General features: G+C 44.7%; 1 protein-coding gene across 1 annotated transcript in view; it reads left to right on the top strand.

Moving 5' to 3' along the window:
• Positions 1 to 21,574, top strand: part of ABAT (4-aminobutyrate aminotransferase) — a 125,542-nt gene that overhangs the window by 65,079 nt on the left and 38,889 nt on the right. The window contains exons 3-4 of the mRNA XM_066576158.1: positions 12,733 to 12,830; positions 13,854 to 13,883. Of these exons, the coding sequence (XP_066432255.1) occupies positions 12,733 to 12,830; positions 13,854 to 13,883 (128 nt within the window). The remainder of the gene's footprint in view (positions 1 to 12,732; positions 12,831 to 13,853; positions 13,884 to 21,574) is intronic.

Here is a 21,574-nt window from a genome sequence, read left to right on the forward strand (position 1 = left end):
TCACATACTAATAAAAGTATAGTTATTCTTCGTTCTGACAACTACACATGCAAGCTGATCAGATACATATCCTCTAACTGCTAGGATGCCCAGCAATCAAGAGAATCACTCATTCGCATTACAGCTACAATAATTTCTGTGGTACTACTGGAGATTGCCAAGCATTTGTACTAGGCTATCCCCAGCAGTCCTGAGTACTAGTGTTTTATGTTGCCACCGGAAGTAAGGGGGGTGACATAATACACCTGTCAACGAATTTACCAACGTCCCCAGCTTCTGATTTGCTAGGGGCGTGGTGCTCGACAGGAGGAGAACGCTGAGGCTGCGATTGGCCTGAAGTCCGGTTCTGACATAGCAGCAGGAGGACATCGGCAACACTGTGAGCGCTGATGGCTGTGGGGGTCCAGAACAGCCTCCGCATGAAGTACCCGCGCCCAGGGCATATTCAAGTGTGCCACGGAACAAGGACTCAACACACTGCCAACGCTGAGGGACTCTCAGCGCAGCGGGCAGCAAACTTCAGAGGGTGACTGTCAAGACTGAGTCGCTGCACGTGAGGAGCTTGCTGCTGGCGGCCGCATTGAAGTGACGAGGCAACCCTTGTCTGTGTCCCCCCGGCCAGCCATCCTTCGATGCCTGCCTAATTCTGTGACCAGCGGGAAGCAGGTGAGCTGACACATGGCAGCCAGTTCTATTGCCATCCCCCATACACTGCCTCCTGCTCGCTTCCCTGACCCTTACTGCTGTATTTTGTCAGCCAATCCGAAGATAGGGGAGTGACAGGGGCATTCACTCCTGGTGACAGCTGTCACACCCTTTAGCTTCCGGTGGCGTCAAGATACGCCAGCACCACAGTCCTGTTCACTTCAATGGGAACTCTGCGGTGGTCCAGTTTGGTATTGCATGCAAAGTGTACAGAGCTGTGCGCTTCTGGCTCTGGACCCTGATGGTCCCATGGTCTCCCACTGATCTGCTATTGATGAGCTATCATGAGGTTAGCACATCAATCTTTAGAGATGGACAACCCATTTAAGTTTTGGACAACCTCATTAACTCTGACTATGCAGGGAATTTGGAGTTCTCATCAGAAAACTGGAACATGGTTCTTATCAATGAAGAAAGATACTTGATGGATTAAATTCGGAGTTTGACAAAGGTTCAGAGGGGGACATTCACTTGGATAGCTACAGTATATTCCCCAATATATGTACTGTATGTACTGCACAGACCCTTTTTCATGTTGCTTGGACCCATGGAGATTTCTGTCACGGTTTTCTATCTATCGTGCAGCTTCAATTTCTTTCCTAGTTTTTGTTGGCTCTTTAAATGGGCAGAAATGGGGTTTTATTCATTTTGTTAATTTGTGTTATATGCAGGAAGTGGAGAATGTATTGGAACTTTATCTGTGTTGCAGCTGGTGGTAGGGGACAGTAACTGGGTCTGATGGATCGAAAGGTGCATCCTGATAGAGTGGGTACATCAGCTGGAACCTGACAGGTTGGATAGAGGTCACTTCATCAGAATATGGCCTGGAAGGTGAAGTAAAGGGGTTGTGTTGTGATGCACTTGGTCTCCGGAAGAGTGCAAGACGGAGCTAGCGATGGAGAGCTAGAAAATCCACGAGAAATTGTAATATGAATATTGTGCAAACAAAGTGTATTGTAAGCAAATGGGGGTGGGCCTATCGGTACCTGAAACACTTCAGTTCTTGTCCTAGAAATCTGTGGAATGAAACTGGAGAGTAGTCATGTCCTCTTGGACCCTCGCCATCTGCTTATAACCTGGTATCCTCTTTAATTCAGAGACTATTTGGTTATTGCAAGAAGCTGCAGTAAGGTCACCTCTTACTGTCCGATACCATGGCTCGCTATGCCTGTGACCACCTCTTCTATAGCCAGTTTGGAGCCAGTAGCTGGTGTAGGCCTTGACTGCCTGCAAGAGTTATGTTGGCCACCCCTACATAGTGTTAGGGAAATTCAGCAGTTTCCTGATATGCTGTCGGGCTCCAAATTATAGCGGTAACCGACTGGTCAGGAGGATGCAGACACACACAGACCATAATGCTATGTGTAACGCATTCTGGTTTATTATGCCATACACACAATCTTGATAGGATTTTACAAAGCGGGTTGCTTTATGTCAAATACGATTTAATAGCCGGTTTCTTAATACATCAGTTTGTTTTTTTTTGTTTTTAATCAATGTGTAACTAAATATAACAGACAAGCAAGGAGACATCATGGAGTCCATCATTTAGGTCATCTTTTAGGCCTGCAGCCTTCACAAATCCCCCATTTGAAACAGTTCATCATGAGAAGAGTCTATATTTGTGGTACATTCTAGGGTTCTACTCCACCCATCAGACTTATTTATTAATTTATTGTTTCTTTGGGGTAGATTCCTACCGTCATGGCTCTTTACAAGCGACTGTTTCAATGATATCGCAGCGGGAGAGACTCCAAATACTTTGCTTGTCTCCGTATTCCACAGAACATCCAAAAATTGCAGATCCTCAAAAGGATAAATAAAAGACAATTACAACAAAGTAAAATAACAGATTACATTATTACTTCTGCTTTTTGTATAGTTAAGCGAAGAGTTTCATCAAGACTCTTTCTGGCGTGCCCAAAACATCCCATACATAGAGATATTATTAAAGGTATATATTGGCACCAACACTATACAAATGGCATGTAATATCACAAGAAAAGACTCAAACTGTAGGTAGCTTGACATCTTTAACCCCTTAATGACATGGCCTATTTTGGCGTTGAGGACCAAGCGATTTTTTTTTTTTCGTATTTTTCCATTTCCATTTTTCAAAAGCCATAACTTTTTTATTTTTCCGTGGACACGGCCGTATAAGGGCTTGTTTTTTGCGTGGCAAGCTGTAGTTTTTAACGGTGCCACTTTTGGGTACGTAGACAATATCGTAAAATTTTTTAAATTTTTTTTTTTTATGATAACATGGAGATAAACCGCATCAATTCTGCCATAGATTTCTTTTTCTTTTTTTTACAGCGTTAATCATGCAGCATAAATGACACACAACGTTTTTTCTGCGGGTCGGTATGGTTACAACGATACCAAAATTGTTGTTTTTTTTTTTTTAGGTTTTTACACTTTTTTGCAATAAAACCCCCTTTTTTTTGGAAATCTTTTTTTTTTTCTTTATAGCTGCATTCAAAGTCCTGTAACTTTTTTTTTTTTTCTATGTACGGAGCTCTATGAGGGTTTATTTTTTGCGAGACGAGCTGTAGTTTTTATTGGTACCATTTTGGTGAATGTACGGCTTTTTTGATCACTTTTATTGCACTTTTTGGGAGGCAAAATGCTAAAAATTAGCATTTTGCCTCTGTTTTTTAGCTTTTTTTTGGACAAATGATGCAGCAGCTACAGAGAACCCAGGAGCCACCCATCCTCGTTCAAGTGTCGACCTCATTGGTGCTTTTGATAGGTGCGTCTTTGCGTGCATCAGCTGGACAATCATGGGGTACAGGGACCGTAGTAGGCAAGTTCTGTTGACTATTTACCATACGTCGTACTGTCCTGCTGCTCCCATTTTTTCTTTTCTTCCTTGCTGGCTTGTAACTGTAAAGTTCTTAGCATACCAATATCCAAATTTTTATCATTGTCCAAGTTTTTGTCTCTGACTTGTGTTGTCAGTATCTTATTTCTTCCACAGCTTGAGGGCCGCTGCCTTTTGCTGTGCTTTCCGTGAGGGCGTTGCCTCTTGCTTCTCCCGTGCAGGAATTGTCATGAACTTTTACCTTAAAAAACTGCCACTTTGTCAGGTAGAAGTAGGGCCTCCATGAGACGCTGCACCATTCTTAATTGGCTGTCCTGCTGAGATAGGAAACTGTCTGGCCTTCCATATTAGGCCGTAATCATGAGTTATGCCAAATGCATACCGGGAATCAGTGTAAATATTTGCCATCTTACCTTTTGCCACTCTACACGTCTCAGTGAGGGCCTTCAGTTCCGCTTCTTGTGCTAAGACATTCGGAGACAGAGCTTATGCTTTTAGGACATCTTGTTGTGTGACCACTGCATATCCGGTGTGGAGTCGTCAATCTTCACCCTGGTACCATCTACAAAAAGCTCAAAATATGCATTGTCAACAGGAGTTTCAGTAACTGATTCAAAGCCTGAAGTTTCTTGTTGCATCAATGCTAAACAATCATGCAGATCTTCTACTTCAAATAGATCAGAATCTTGTTGCAAAAAAATGTAAAATGGCTGATCTGCAATACCTAGATCAGCTAAGCCTCCCCCTCCCCTATTTGAACCAGGGTACTCGATTGGAAGAAGAGTAGCCAGGTTCAAGGTAATACAATGTTGAAAAGAGATGCTAGGAGGCATGAGAAGGGCACATTGTAGCTGGATCTAACAAGCCAGAGATAAGTGCTTATGTTGCACTTGTGAGTATGCTCTGGATGTCACGAGGGGTGAGGACCGACCACTAAGGGGTAGTCCAGAAACCGTAACTTTGTTCCTCTTGTGGAGATCATGGACCATGCGGTAGGTGTCCGGCTGACCTTTTGTGTGTTTTTTCTTGACCGGAAAAAGGAGTGTTTGCTGGAGAATGTATCTCACGCAAAGCCCCCATTGCACCCAAGTCTCCCACTTGTTCTCCAACGCATTTTCCTGTGGGAAACGAAGGGGATGCTGTTTGATCCAGGAGTGTGTATCCTGGTTTCAGATATACCATCATAGGGGGTAAATCCAATTTCCCCATATTTGGCCCACCATTTGTCAGGACCCACGAAAAGATAAGTTTCTGCAGCAGCTGTGAGGACAAACACATGAGCCGGATCCACTAAGAGCAGTTAGTTTGCAAAACTCTTCTGAACTGGCACCTGAGGTCTCAACCCGTACTGATCCATCTGGTGCGAATTTGATGGATGCAGATGGGGCTTGTAAGATGTCAGTGCCCATAACAGAGACATGCGTTACAACAGGGCAGAAAAATCCTCATACATCTATCCACATTTGAAGTGTGAAATCCTTTAAGCAAATTCATTATTAATCTGATCCAGCCTGCAATGTCTAATCAAATTTGGAAAGAAGAAAACTTTTCCTGACTGCCCAATATTCTCCCCACCCCCTTTTGTGGACAAAAGTGATGACTTGAGATGAACGAACGTACTCGTTTCGAGTAATTACTCGATTGAGTACCGCCATTTTCGAGTACTTCAGTACTCGAGTGAAAAGTACTCGGGGTGGCCGGGGGGGCGCCGTGGGTGAGTGGGGGGTAGCAGCGGGGAACAGGGGGGAGCCCTCTCTCTCTCTCCCTCCCCCCCCCCACTCCCCGCTGCAACCCCCCCACTCACCCACGGCGCCACCCGAATTTTTTCGCCCGAGTACGGAAGTACTCAAAAATCGCGGTACTCGGGCGAAAAAGGGGCGTGGCAGAGCACGTTCGCTCATCTCTAGTGATGACCCATTACGTACTTTTACATCATCTAGCTCCACTCTTTTAATTCTGGCTATTCGAATGCTGCTTCGTGCTTTCATTTGAAATTTGTAATCTGCATGTGCAGAGCGGGGAGAAAAACTTTTATCCCCAGTCAATATCTGCATCACACATTTTGCATCACACATTTTACATTCATCACAGCCGGAACACTGGTCATTACCTTCATCCATCCATGCGATCAAGTCTGTCTCGCTCATATAAAAAGAACTATATAATCCTCCACAGTAAGGCTACAGAACATGCTCACAGAGAGTACAATACTAACCACATTAAGGAAGTTATACACACGTCCAACCAATCACTGAACTGACATATACACAGATAACCGCAAGAAAATACCTTAAAATTTATATATTTTCTATTTTTAAGACTGTGAAATTCACTTAATTCATTTCAAGTTTCTTATTCCATTCACGCTTGGCTTCCTTCTGTCTGTGACCCTGAACAAAGAGTGAAGTCTGAGAATGACAGCCCCCACCTTTTCTAAATAACTCTGTTATCTCTCTGTGAAACAGCATAATGGCTATTTCAGCACTGCTACATCAAAAGATATTAGAAAGCAGCCACAATATTCAAACAACTTTAAACCATATTAATCATTAGTAATTACAAGTACATCACAGAAGGGGAAATGTAGAAACATAAAAACAATCATAGAAAACGGCCATATAATTACTAAGGAGTGCATATAGATGCATCCTCTCACCATGCAGGTAGCAGACTACCAGATGAGGGAGCTAATTGCACCTGCGTGGGACACCGATGAGACAGCCACTCACACAGCCTCTTGATATAGAGGGGGGTAGCTGCTTGGTGTATACTCCCACACAGAGTGGAAACAAAGTGGCAGACCATTCTGATACATGTAGTTCACCATGCAGACCAGCAACCTATTAATGATGCCATAATAATTTGGCGTGTTGCCCTGCACTTCAAATAGTAAACTACATTGGTACTGCCACCCTGGGCTCCCCCTGGATTCTTAAAGCCACTCTGCATGTGAATGATAGATAATAAATGCAAGGCATTAGTTGGATTATGGCTAACCATGTCTCTGTTCCTTGCATGTAGTGATTGTTTTTGTTTCTATATTTCCCCTTCTGTGATGCATTTATATTAGTGTAGGGACCCACTACGTGCAAGGAACCGTGACTTGGTGTTATTTGTCAGTAGTGGTGGTTATTTGTCACATAATTGTCCACAGATTCTGCATGAACTTGCTTCATGTCATAGGGGAACACAGACTATAAAAGTCTTCCCTTTCTCTGATAACCCAATACTGCCGAACCTACACTTGCCTTAATCCAACTGTCCATTATCTTTATTATTTCTCTAGCCGTTTTCCATATTGTCTGTTCTTAGTGCACTATAACTCCATCTCTCTTATCCTTTTCCTGACTTTATTTTTCCTCTTTTACAAAAGAGGAATTCCCCAGGAGCTACTATTTTAAAGTTAGTCCTGTTCTACCTAGGCTCCTTGCAACCCAAAGCTTGTACCTATATAGAGGTCAGTAAGGGGATTCCAGGGCTTACTACTGCCCCTTTCCACGCTTTCTGCAAACCTGTTCTAATGCTGGGGGTCTAATGCCTGATACCCCGCCTGCTCCAACAATTTAGTACATCCTTTACCTACTGCATCCTTGCAGTCTTCCATACCTTATCCTCTTTACTAGCAATATTGCCAGTGGCTGGCGGCTTATGTACACAGAGGGTTATTGTTTTTATACATTCATACACCTAAAACAATCCCCTGGCCACTAAAATATACAGTGAAAATGCAGGGGGCCATGTCCAGACTCATTGCGCTGGTGGCAGGGACTTCCTTACTGCTTTGCTAATCTGATAATTCTGTTAACGTGGGACACAGAGATTTATATTTGCATCCTAGAGGTCAGGTTTCACAGATCAGTTCAGCTTATCGCAATCACTCACTCATACGCAAACAATCACGCAATAAGGACAAAACAGAAGCATACTGTGGTTCATTTTGGTTTTTACTCACCCCCCCCCCCCCCTTCCCCCAATTCCAGCCTTTACCCTTCTTCCCTCCGCCTCTACTACTTCTCTTATACCTGTAAGAGGCTTACCAGGGGTTCCTAAACTTATTATTTTTTTCCCCTTTTTATTATGGCTTTCTTGGTTTTTACACTGTGCCATTCAGAGGTTGGTCAAAGGGTTAAATGAGACTTTTCCCATATTTTACAGGCTAACCATAGGACGAAACAAAACCAGAAACAAAAACCCACTATCATGCAACTCTATTACCACCCAGACAGCATATTCAGCCTGTAGATTCTTATGGACTCGAGATATTACAAGGAAGCATGCACACCTACCCTCAGATCTGGAGAAAAATCAACCGGGAAGCACAGATAAGATTGGCAAGATAATGTCTTACCGTACAGCACTGTTTTTCAGTCTGTTGTTCCAGGTTGCTCTCCTCCGTGGTCTGAGAATTGGCGTACAATGATCATCCTTCTGTCACCTCGAGCCCCACGTTGGGCGCCCAGTTTGTTAGCATATCAGGAAACTGTTGAATTTCCCTATCAGGCTCCAAATTATAGCAGTAACTGACTGGTCAGGAAGATGCAGACACACCCAGACCATGATGCTATGTGTAACGCATTCTGGTTTATTATGCCATACGCTCAATCTTTATAAGATTTTACAAAGCGAGTGGCTTTATGCCAAATACAATTCAAAATACAATTAATAGCGGTTTCTTAATACATTAGTTTTTTATCAATGTGTCCTTCTCTCTGCAGATGTTAGCCTTGAGATACATCCTGTAAAGCTCGTTAGTAAGTTTTGGCAAGAAATATTTTAAGATAAGAACACTGTACAGGAAACTTTGTGGTGGTCCAATTAATTTCTCCAGCTGGATTAGTCAAGGTGAAATCTAGCATATGTCTAGGTGAAAGTTGAAAACCATACAAATATATGTATGTGTAACTAAATATTATAACAGACAAGCAAAATACATCATGGAGTCTTTAGGCCATCTTTTATGCCTGCAGCTTTCACAAATGTCTGTTTTTTTTGTTTGTTTTTTTTCATATATTCCATATTATATGGTCATATATTTTCTATTATATATTCTGTTAATGACTAGCAGCACACATTCAGTATCTCGACAAGGCTCTCACTTAATACGTCTTTTTGATGAGCATCTCTGTATCACTTATGACAGTCCTGATTAGTCTATCACTCTATTATATATATCTTATACAAGCCATACAGAAATCTGCATGTAATGAGGCAAGATATATTTAGCAGAGCTAAATATATGCAAGGAGTAGAGGCAAATAATGAGGTTAACTCAAGACGAAGATTGTGTGCTCCCTCTACAAAATATTGCTTTTGCTCTTTTATTTGCTTTTGCTCTTTTATTTGCTTTCTGCTTATATGTAGGTCTTGTGCTCTGTGATAAAGGCTTTATGAAAGAAAACAAGTGTCGTTCTGCATCAGGAGCAGTTGGCTATGGCACAGTGCCTGCAGTGAATGCAGCATTACTTCTGGGCTCCTTCTTGTAACCCTTTCTGCATATTCTGTTACATCACTGGCACATTAGTAGTCCATTCATTGTCTGAACTGTTTGTATGACAATAGCTCCAAGAGTTAATATTCCATGTTTAACTTTTTTTTTAAATATTTTTTGAGGCTTTCAGAGTATTGACCTTGTTTTAAACCAAGAAAATGGCATGTTGATGAAATGGCTTTTATTTCTCATCTGACAGCATTGTTCACATCCGCACATCTTTTACTAACTACATACATCATTATTTTCATTCTTTTGTATATTGGTGTTTAAGTACTTTAATACTGCTTGTAATCCTCCTTGTCAGTGTTCTCAATACAAAGACATGATTTATTAAGACCTAGATTTACTCTTTTGTAGTGGAATGGTTAGAGGAAACAGGTTTCGGTCTGTCCTATGGTACCATAGACTTTATTGGAAAGTGCTTGTACCGCCATCTTTTCACCTGAGGGCCACACGTACTATTCGGTGTCCTGTGTTTCCTAGCAGGAGAGGCTTCCGACTTCATGAGGTTGCCTTAGCTCTAATGGCTGTCTCCCCTTTAAAAGATTGTACCAGAATTGCATGTTCTTTCATATCCACAGGATAACTTGCTGATCGGTGGGGGTCTCACCACAGAGACCTGAGAATGGGGGTCCCTTGTCCTCCTGTTCTCGTACCTACAGTGACATCCCATTGAATGAAGTGCTCACCGCACATGCTCTGTTTTTCTTGGAGGATATACATAGCAGAAGAACTAGGATCAAGGAGATGTTCCTCCAATATAGCAAACAATATAACTAGGTGATGCTGCTGAAAATGGGGAAACTCCTTACTTCACTAGGCAGGTATCCCCAACAATCTCCCTATAATTCCAGGTATGTATATCTCAAATCCTTGGAGAAAACTAATATGAGCCCGTCGGTCTGGAGATCCAAAGGCTTTATTACCAGTTCAGAAAGCCAGGAACATGGGTAACAAAATACTGTATTGTGGTTTGGGGGTAAAGTTCGACGGATGCTACCCCCTTTCTCAAGCAGGTATAAAGGTATTTGCCTGCTTGCCTTTGTTCTTGCCCTTCCAGTGGTGGTCTATCGTAGGTCTGTAAGCTAGTATCACCGCACCAGGTGAATGAATCTGGCATATTTTATTTGGTTGTCTCTCCTGTTTTCAGAGCACTGTCCTACTTATTTTTAATAATATAGATTTTTTAATTTCAACAAGCTGTATCACCGGCAGTCACATTGAAAATGAATGGAACAGCAGCGTGCTTGCATAACTCACTTCATTCAATGTTCTTCTCCCTGCAGGATAACTGCACCACCCCTTGCAATGAGGAACAGGGGCACAGGAACTTTGTTCTTGTTCTGGGTCTCAGTGGTGAGAACCGCACTTCCCCTTCACTCACACCGATTTGGCAAGTTATTCCCTATCCTGTGGATAGGGGATAATATGAGCATTCTTTAAAGGGGGTGTACCAGAATCGCATAAAGGATTGTGATTTACAAAAAAAAGCATGAAATGTATTTTTGAAGAGTGTGCCATATCTCTGGCATGTGTCTGTAGGAATAGCAATAGAAATTATATTGTCAGGTCCACCAGCATATGGAGTTGATGGAGCTCCAACTCGTGCCGTGACTTCTTCCATAGTAGACCATCTACAACTAGGTTTCAGTGAGAAATTCAGTTGTGTGAATTTATAAAGCAAGTAAAAGAAAAGAGTTTGTTTGGCTCACCTTCTCAAAAGGGACCTCCAACTGCCTGATGCTCTAACTAAGAAGGCCAGAGTTTGAGAGTTTTGTGAGAATAAAGTCAAATACCTTAGACCAGAATTACCATAAGTGGCAGTCCTTTATGGATTCCCTAAAGCACACACACATTTTTCCCCCACCTATTCACCCAATAGTCTCAGGTACTAAGTCTATCAATGAACGACTCAGCGCATGGATAGACTGTGCGCCACAACCGTTGGTGCAGAGGACACCAGGTTCCCTTAGGGATAGTCCAAGTGTCATAAACAAATTGGAGGCCTTTCAGTGGCAAGAGCACTGAGTGGATGAGTTGTAGTCTTACATGCCACACCACACGGCGATACAGGCTGTAGTTTATTTACACAAGCACAGTAATTTTGGCAAGAATGTAAAAATTCATTCTGTATTGATTTTTTTTTAATTTATTTATTTATTTATTTATTTTTGCTTAAACATCATTTTGTTAACCAAATCTTTTTGCTGGTTATGGGAGCCCCCAGAGACTACCGTTTCTCCCCAAACTTGGCTAACTTAAGGCCCATTTACACTGGACGATTATTGCTAAAAATTCGCTAATCGGCGATCGTTTTAGCGATAATCGGTGCATGTGAATAGGCGCGGGGCACCCGCATTTTGGGCACTTTTTGGTGATCCTTAAAATCAAGCTCACTTGATTTTAAAGATCACTTTTATCAGTCGTTCTCTGCAGGGGAGTGCCAATAGCATTGTTTTCCCGCGGAGAACAAAGGATCTGAGCACAGATAATAGCCTGGGGCTATTAGCTGTGCTCAGTGAAGGCTTCATTTACATACATAATTGGTATTTAAGTAGCTGAGTACATACTGTAGATGCCATCTTAATATGGGATAAGAAAGCAATTCCTTGAGGGAATCTAATGGTCTTCATAACTATAGTTCGGATCTATTATACTTTTATTAAGGATAGAAATATTCCAACTTGGCATTAACATTATGTCGCTTCTCGTGTGTGTGTGTGTGTGTGTGTGTGTGTGTCGCTTGTATATTGAATGTGTATCTGGGAGGAACATAATGTCATTTTTAAGACAAGGAAGAAGGAAAAAAAAACGGCATTTTTTTCTTTGCTGCAGTTGCGTATATGCATATACTAGGATATGGACCTGCATATGTAACAGCTAGGCAATACGCCCTGTGGATTGTGTAAGACCCTGATTATTTAGCCACATGATCTTTTTTTAAAATGGCATGCATACAGTGGGTCTCTACCATTTTCATTAAGGGTGCATACTATTTTGCCATCCACACATAAATTGGGAATATCCTGTTACACGGTTTGTGATTCGATGGTTGCATTCCTTGAAGTAGTGAATTACTTAATGGGAAGCACTCATAATATTCTAAATGACATACCTGTACGCACTTGTGCAAGGATTCATTTATTCAGTGTGTTGCTTGGACTAAATGTATTGCACATTATTAGGACATACATTTTCATATGGCATTTTATTTCTACAATGGAACACTATTTACCCTCTAATTTGAAAATGGAGTCATACGGTTATTGCTTGGCTGTGGACAATTTATTGGGCACAGGTTACCCTAAGTGCATAGATATATCACGCTGTCATGATATTGCACAATGTTATAACCATTATAGATTCTATAGGATGATCCTCCTAAATTCATGAGGTTTATTTTTAAGTACTAGAGCAATGGGACATAATGGTATTTGCATACATGATCAGTGTTGGTAATGCAAAACATTGACCGGAATGTGGTATAACATGCACGGATCATGATGAATACTATACATATGAGACCATGTATTCTTACTACCATTTGTGGATTGCTTATGCATGGATTTGGCATCCCAGGACAAAGGGCTTTTACAAACGGGTAAAGAAACGTCAAGGAGGATTACCTCACGTGGAGCAGACTCTTGCTAAAGATTATTTTGCATGAAATTAAAGTTTGATCACTAATGGGAATGACTTCTGTTCTTTTCAGGTTGCAGGTATATAAGTCAGGCTGCAGCTAAGAAGAATGTTGATTTTGAGTACGATGCTCCGTTAATGAAGACTGAAGTCCCAGGGCCAAGATCAAGAGTAAGCAAAGAGCACTGATATTTGGGTGATGTGTGAGTTTGGTGAATGACCGTTACCAGGTAGTTTGGAAATGATGGCATGGCCAACTGGTGGGATAGCGATGAAATGTAGATTTTCTTTGCCAATTGATTTTGTTAATTTACTCGAGAATTAAGTGCCAATCCTTTGGCATCACATTAAAGGGCTTTTCCCACCAAACACTTATGTGATTGGTGGATGATCAACTGCTGGGACCCAATGGATCCTGATAGCAGTGATATTCAGTGGTAGTTTCCCTGTCAGAAGTTGCCTTTTATCTAGATCTGTCCAGCTGTAAACTATTGATGGCCTATCCTATGGATAGGTGAATTAATAGTAGATTGGAATGGGTTTGCCACCTACGACCCCCCCCCCCCCCCCAGCGATTAAAATATTCACCAGGTCAATGTGGTTGTACATGGAGTGGATTTCTACAGGAAGCATACAGCTCCGTTTCCACTGCAGTGGCCAGGATTGGTATTGCAGGCACAAAATAACACAGGAAGGCCAAATTGATGTGACTTTTTTTTTTTGTTTTTCACTTTCTCCTGGCAATGTATATAAAAAATGCAGCACACATGCATGTAACATCTGTTTTGAGTCTTTTTTTTGTAATTCTCCCATAGACTTCCATGGGTGATTTTGGTCAGTGAATATCATTCAAAATGTAGGACATACTACAATTTTTTTATTTATTTATTTTTAAGCGCAACATCAGTCCATATTCAGCCATGGACACAACTGGTGGGGTTTTTATATGGACAGCACATTCCAAAAAAAAGCACGCGGACAGAAAATACCCCTGTGAATGGGCCCTTTAAACACTACAAATGTTCTGGATGCAAATTTGTGATGGAAAATACACAGCATATCCACGCCCTGTCTGCATGCCCAAAATAACTAGGGCAACAGTATCACTTTTCTTGTCCTCCGCTTACACTGATGCAAGACTCACTGCTGTTTGTGTACAGTACATAATGTTTTTTTATTTTATTTTTTTTGTAGGAGTTGGTCAAACAGCTGAATGGTATCCAGGTAAGTTACAGTGCAATGTTTTGTTGCTTGAGATTGGAACTTAATGGAGGTAGAGAATTTAAGTATTGCCTAAACCTGTGTAAAATCCAGAAATTATGTGAAGCCTAGACCTTTGATGGGCTACATTCACATGGGTGAGTGAGATATCTGGCCTGATATCGCGCTTTTTTCCCTCTTTCACGGTAATGCACAGCATTTTTGAGTAAAAATCTCTCTTGCTTCTGTGAAATTGTGATCCTCATGCATGTGAAAGGATTACAAGTGGTTTCTTATTGGCTTGAACTGGAAGCATTGAAGTTACATGCACATCGCTAAAAGATACTTTTTATTAATTCACTTTAAAAATGTATAGACATGGGGCACATATAATGCCAGATGGGGAGGTATACATCAGGTATGTGTATACTCACTCCAGGAGCAGAAAAATGTATAACTAAGGGCTCCTTCCCACGGACGGATTTCCGCCGCGTAATATGTAAGTACAATGCTTACGGTGCGGAATTCCACCGCGGAATTCCGCACAGTAAAATCACCCGTCCTCATCCGCGGCATGCTCTATTTGCCGCGGGTGTATGCACGGACGGCTTCCATTGCTGTCAATGGAAGCCGTCCGTCACGCTATCTTCCACTATAGCACAGCGGAAGATAGGGTGAAACTGCTTCCCCGTCTACCGCATCATATGACGCGGCCGGCGCGTCATGTGACGCTGTGGGCGTGTCATGACGCTGCGGCACGTCACGTGCTCTATTGCGCATGCGCGCCGAAGCGTCCTGCGGGACGTAGGGCGCCGCATCCGGAGGTAAGTATTGGGGTCCCTGGGGGGTGCCGTGACGGGCTCTGCCGTGGAATTCCGCGGTGGAGCCCGTCATGGCCGTGTGAAGCCAGCCTAATACTCAGACAAACTCACATTGAACATGAACGTTACAACCATGATGTTTAATGGCAGATAATGAGTATGTAGCAGTGCTTGCTGTTCATACAACATTACCATCCGATAAGTGATACATATATATCATCAAAGACTGCTCTCCTAAGTAATGCCTACGTGGCTTGAATACTTGAAGTGTCGCTAGTCTGATAACCGACATTATCTACGCTTGAGTGGTCGCACACACATAAAGTGCAAAAAACTACTGAAACGCTAGTATATAGTTCAGTAACCTTTTGAAGATGAGCATCACGAATATGCCATTTGCACATGTTATGGAATTTATAGATGCCCAACGTTAGAGGTATTGGCTCTCCAAGTGGACACCTTAAATATATTGGTTTCACTTCAGGCTCGGATGTACTCGACATTCAAGATATTAGGTCTCAAATTATACGTCCTAGATGTCTCCAATTTTTAATCTAATTTCGACGCGTTTCACCGCTGATGTTGGCGGATCATCAGGACAAAAATTTTGGAGCTCCTTGGTAAAACCTAATTATGAGGACTGCTTCCCTAAACTGGTAGTTGGCTCAAATTTAATGAGTGTCTGAGACACAATGCAATAACTAATCTTCTCCATACAACCAAAAACCCTTTTGGTTCAGATTCTTTTAGGGATCAGTGAGCAAACAGTCTGGTAGTAACCATTTGTCTACCAGACAGCAGTAACTCCAAGATTGGAGCCGGTTGTCAATGTGTATCTTTAACCGTCACTGACCATGTATCAACGTGCAGTGTAGCAACACCTTAACATAGTAACTGAAAGTTGTAGCTGGGTCTAGCACTTCAACTTATATGGACAGTGAGCAAGTGGGGGAATTTTGCTCTGCTTAGAATTACATGTGCAGGACTCCCTGACAGGGATTTCCTGGACTGTCATTCTGTGGATACACGCTGTTTATTCAGAATGACACATTGATAACTGGCTCCAATCTTGGAGTTAATGTTATCTGGTAGACAAATGTTTACTACCAGACTGTTCACTGATCCTAAAAGAAGTTAGCTGAACCAAAAGGGTTATTGGTTATATAAAGATTAGTTATGCCATTGTGTCTCAGACACTCATTGAATTTGAGCCAACTACCAGTTTAGGGAACCAGTCCTCATAATTTCCAATGAGCTCCCCAAAAATTTTCCTGATGATCTGCCAACATTAGCGATGAAACGCGTCAAAATTAGAATATTAAAAATTGGAGACATCTAGGACAAATAATTTGGGACCTACTATCTTGAATGTCGAATACAACCGAGCCTGAAGTGAAACCAATATATTTAAGGTGTCCACTTTTGAGATCCAATACCTCTAACGTTGGGCATCTATAAACGCCATAACATCTGCGAATGGCATATTCGTGATGCTCCTCTTCAAAGGGTACTGAACTATACACTGGTGTTTCAGTAATTCACTGTTTCTATGCCTAAGTGGTCACGTAATCTATATTATCAGACTATCGACACTTCAAGTATTCCAGCCACATAGGCATTATTTAGGAGAGCAGTCTTTGAGGATCTATATGTATCCCTTATCGGATGGTAATATCTGCCATTAAACATCGTGGCTAGAACGTTCATGTTCAATGTGAGTTTGTCTGAGTATTATGTTTTCTCGTCCGTATCCTTGGGGGACCCAGCCAGACCATGGGATATAGCCACTGCCACTAGGAGGCGACACTAAGCAAAAGTGTTAGCTCCTCCCACCAGGCTATATCACCTCTGCAGGCACTCAGCTAATTAGTTTTTAGCTTAGTGTCTGCAAGGAGGCAGACAGGTCAGGTCCAGGAGGACTTCATGGCGAGAATACAGGGAGTCGGAGCTTTTCCCTGGCTTTCCTGTCCTCCCGGGGAGGGCGCAGGCAGATGGTGTCTCCGCCACTCTGCGGCGCCCTACCCAGCGAAGAAAAGGTGGCACGACCATGCCTATGTGCATTGGCGTCGTTGCCCGCCAGCAATAGGGTTCCCCCCTCTGGAGCAGCGCCCCTCTCGGACGGCGAGCGCAGGGGGGAACACTGCTGGAACGCGGATGGAGAGAAGGGAGTGTATCCGGAAGAAGGGAACGGAACTTCAAACCTCCCTCCAAGTCTGTGGTCGGCTGCCAGGAACCCCTTCAGAGGACCCCCACCACGTTGGAAGGTCCTGGGGAAAGGAGTTCAGGTGCATTCACTCCTTCTCTTTACCTATCTCCTCCTCTGCCTAGCTCATTGCATATGGGTTTATGCCCTCCCCCCCCCCCCCCTCCCCTCTCCGCCCTCTCTATCCAGAGACACTGCTGAACAAGGGGGGCTGGCTGCTTACCGGCCAAGGCTGGGAGGGGGTGGATGCTCGCCCACAGAAATGTATGGTTGCGGGCGACCGCGGGTGACTGCTGCGGCCGCGGGCGGTGGATCACGGCTGTGGGACAAGGAGCAGGCTGCAGAGTGAGCTGCGGGGTGCCGGCCGCGGGGACGCATTAGTGTGGTGCACCTAGCACTTCCGGTGACGCGTCCGGACTTCCGGGGCAGGCCACGCCCACCCCGGCCGCACGGGACTTTCAGGGAGGCGGCCAGCAAAGATGGCCGCTCCCAGTAGCTCTTGCAAGGAACTACTTGCTAGTGAGCAGCTCCACTTCTTGCCATTGGCACTTACTGCGGCAGGTTTTTTTTGTCTCCAAACTGCAAGCACCTCCTGGCAGTGCGGTTTGTTCTACAATCAGCAAGCACCAGTCGGTCAGCAGTGACGGCAGCTTCCAGTGTTTTTACCACAGAGAAGGCCGCCAGGACCCAGAAGCTCCAGCTGGGCCAGGAGAACCACAGGACGGGGTAAGCCCTGCCAAGGCAGCTCTCCCCTGTGTCTTTTTCCCCCCTGCGGGTACTCGCTCTCAGCAGTACACGGAGACACCCTACCCCTATTCCCACCACTCCCTTGCGGTTATCTATAGGTGTGGATTGCGTCATGTCTGACCCTAGACCAGAGGGTTCCAGTCAGGCTATGGGGAGGGCAAAATAGTATGCGTGCACGTTATGCAACGCTAAGTTCCCAAGTGGTCAGGCGGAATCCCGCTGTGTAGCCTGTAACCCAGTGCGTTCAGCTCCAGGGACCCCGGTGCCCCCCGCCGCCCCTGTAGAGCAGGCAGTCGAGCCTGAATGGGCTAGATCCCTGGCCGCAGCGGTGTCAGGACTAGCTAGCTCGTCGGCAGCGATATTGCGCCGCTTAGAATCCGATTCGAAGGTTTCTTCCCCGGAGCGTTCGCGGGGAAGGTCGCACAAGAGGCGGAGATCCCGCAGCTCTGAAGGGGTTTCTCACAGGTCTTGTCGGTACAGAAGTTCGTCCAGATCTTCTAGGTCGCAACACTCTAGAGTCTTTTCACGCTCCTTTTGGTTCCAGGGAAGCATTCCGGACGTATCATAAGTCAAGGGAAGCTTCTAAGCAGTCTCTGCATACAGGGAGATCGGTTAGATCGGATCCCTCACGGGCCTCATGCTCCTCAACATCTCAACAGACCAAGATCAGCCTCCGCGCGGTTTTTCGGGGGGGGGGGGGGGGGTAGTAGCGGTCTGGAGGAGGAGGAAGCGTTCGTCGTGTCATCACTGTCAGACAAGAGATTATTGGGCCCAAAACCCGACGATCTAATTAAGGTTGCTACGGGCGCAAGAAAGGCGCCACCTAGGAAGAAATCTTTTTTTCGTTCCTTTCGGCAGGTTACATCCCGGCCCACAACAGGACAGTCAAAAAGGGCCCCAGCAGAGCAGAGGAAGAATCCTTCCTTTAAGACCAGGCCAGCCTGGCGAGCTCGCTCCAAGGCACCTAGGAGTGCAAGTACAGGAGTATCATTTTGAGGGGCTTTTCCCCACCCGCTATTCACAGGGTGGGGGGCAGGCTCTTATGGTTCCAGAATGTATGGTTAGCCCGCGTGACCGACGCCTGGGTACAGGAGGTCGTCTCATGAGGGTACGCCATCGAATTTGCAACATTTCCACGGGAGCATTTTGTCAGATCCAGGATACCGAAGGACCCAGGGAAGGCAACACAGCTGCGCCAGGCAATAAAACAACTATTGGCGCAGGGAGTAGTGGTGCTGGTGTGTCAGCACGGAAGGGGTTTTTATTCAAATCTCTTCATAGTTCCCAAGAAGGATAGCAGGGTCAGACCGGTCCTCGACCTACGAAGGTTAAATCATTACGTCAAAGCGAGACATTTCAGGATGGAATCCTTCAAGTCGGTAATAGCATCTATGGAACCGGGGGAGTTCCTGGCGTCAGTGGATATCATGGATGCGTACCTGCATATTCCAATTCGCGACTCTCACCAGCAGTTTTATGCTTCGAGGTCCAGGGGAGCCATTACCAATTTGTAGCGCTACCATTCGGGCTCTCGACATCCCCGAGAGTCTTTACAAAGGTGCTGGCAGCGGTAATGGCACTACTCCATACAAGGGGGGTGATAGCCATCCCTTACCTGGACGACATACTGGTGAAGGCTCCAGACCAGGAAGGCAATCTAGAGAGCCTGAGAATCACTCTTCAGACTTTGGAGGAATTCGGTTGGGTCATAAACCACGAGAAATCCTGTCTAGTACCAACCCAACAGTTGGAATTTCTGGGGATGGTGTTCAACACCAAGAAGCACTAGATTCGCCTGCCGCAAGCGAAAGCAGTAACACTGGTCAACAAGGTGCGCCCGCTACTTCAGGGGAGGCAAACGACCATTGGGTATTGCATGAGAGTACTGGGCATGATGGTAGCCTCCTTCGAGGCCATACCATTCGCACAGTTTCATTCCAGGGAGTTCCAGCATTTCACTCTGGCACACTAGAATAGGTCGCAGTGGACGTTAGACCAGCGAATCTCCATAACACCAAAGGTTCACCTTTCCCTGAGATGGTTGACGAGTCTCAGGAGAATCCAAGGGGGTTGGTCTCTGTTTCCAGGACAGTGGAGGATACTGACCACGGACGCCAGTTGTTACGGCTGGGGCGGAACTTTGGAGGGACACTCCACCCAGGGGAGGTGGTCACAAGAAGAGGCAAGGCTACCGATAAACGTCCTGGAGCTGCGAGCCATCCGGTGAGCACTGCAGTATTTCCATCCACGGCTCAACAGAAAGGATGTGAAAGTCCAGACAGACAATGCCACGGCAGTGGCATACATCAACCGGCAGGGGGGCACAAGAAGTGCGAGAACAATGACGGAGGTATCCGGCATACTCAGCTGGGCGGAGAAACATCTTCGGTCCATATCGGCAGTTCACATCCCGGGGGTAGAAAACTGGGTAGAAGATTTTCTCAGTCGAAAGACAGTTGACCCCGGCGAGTGGCAGCTGCATCCGGAGGTCTTTCAAGCGATATGTCAGCGCTGGGGCACCCCGGACGTGGATATGATGGCTTCCAGACTAAATTACAGGGTTCTCCCTTTTGCGGCACGCTCAAGAGATCCTCAGGCGGTAGCAGTGGACACCCTACTGGTCTCGTGGGCAGGGTTCAGACTACCATACGTGGTTCCCCCTCTTCCACTCATTCCGAGGATATTAAAGAAGATCAAGAGGGAAGGAGGACCAGCAATCCTGGTGGCTCCGGATTGGCCGAGGCGAGCATGGTATCCAGACATAATCGAAATGTTGGCCGACGCTCCGTGGCCAATCCCAGAACGGGAGGACCTACTATCACGAGGACCTACTATCACAAGGACCAATCTTCCACCCGAATCCAAAGTAGTTTCGTTTGACGGCCTGGCTGTTGAGACCACGATATTAAAAAGCCGGGATTCTTGGAAGCAGTTATCCGAACTATGGTCCAAGCCAGGAAGCCGACGACATCGAGAATTTATTATCGCGTATGAAGACGCTTTTTCAGCTGGTGTGAAGACCACCATATACATCTCATGCGTTTTCTCACTAGCAAACATTGTAGCGTTTTTCTACAGGCGGCAGTCCCCTGACTGCTGGGGACCTTTTTTTCTGGGAATTCCCACCCTTTTATTTCCAGGACTGCTTTTGTACGTCCCATGGTCTGGCTGGGTCCCCCAATGATACGGACGAGAAACGAATATTTTTGGTATAACTTACCGTAAAATCTTTCTCGTCACGTTCATTGGGGGACACAGCACCCTCCCAAGGATTAATTTCTTTATAGCAGGGCGGAGCCCTTTGGTCTTGGGTCACGGATGACGAGATATATAGCCAGAAGACTGGTATGTCTTTCCTTGGTTTACGTTAAAGTGTAAATAATTTTTTGGTGTACTCCCACTGGCTGTTCCTACTGCTTGCATACAAACTAATTAGCTGAGTGTCGGCAGGGGTGATATAGCCTGGTGGGAGGAGCTAACACTTTTGCTTAGTGTCGCCTCCTAGTGGCAGTGGCTGTGTCCCCCAATGAACGTGACGAGAAAGAGATTTTACGGTTATACCAAAAATATTCGTTTTCTGCCCCAGGAGTGAGTATACACCTACCTGATGTATACCTCCCCCTCTGGCATTACATGTGCTCCATGTCTATACTGTTTTAATTTGAATTAATAAAGAGGATCTTTTAGCAGGTCTATTCTGTGAAGGGCCAATTGATTATATATAGACTATTACTGCCTCTGTGAATCCCGACATGCACATCGCACAGCTTGTGAGTGTCGTGTAATGTTTTCTTTAAGGTCCCATTGAAAAAAATTGCTGGGGCATTCCAAGGGAACGCTCAAAGAGGACGTACTGTGATTTACACCCACCGCAGCGCGTGAATGAATCCATTCAAAAGCAGGCCTTACAGATGCAATTTTCTTTAGCTTGACTCTTAACAGGA

This window comes from Eleutherodactylus coqui, chromosome 8, assembly GCF_035609145.1.
Source record: "Eleutherodactylus coqui strain aEleCoq1 chromosome 8, aEleCoq1.hap1, whole genome shotgun sequence".
Taxonomy (NCBI): Eukaryota; Metazoa; Chordata; class Amphibia; order Anura; family Eleutherodactylidae; genus Eleutherodactylus; species Eleutherodactylus coqui.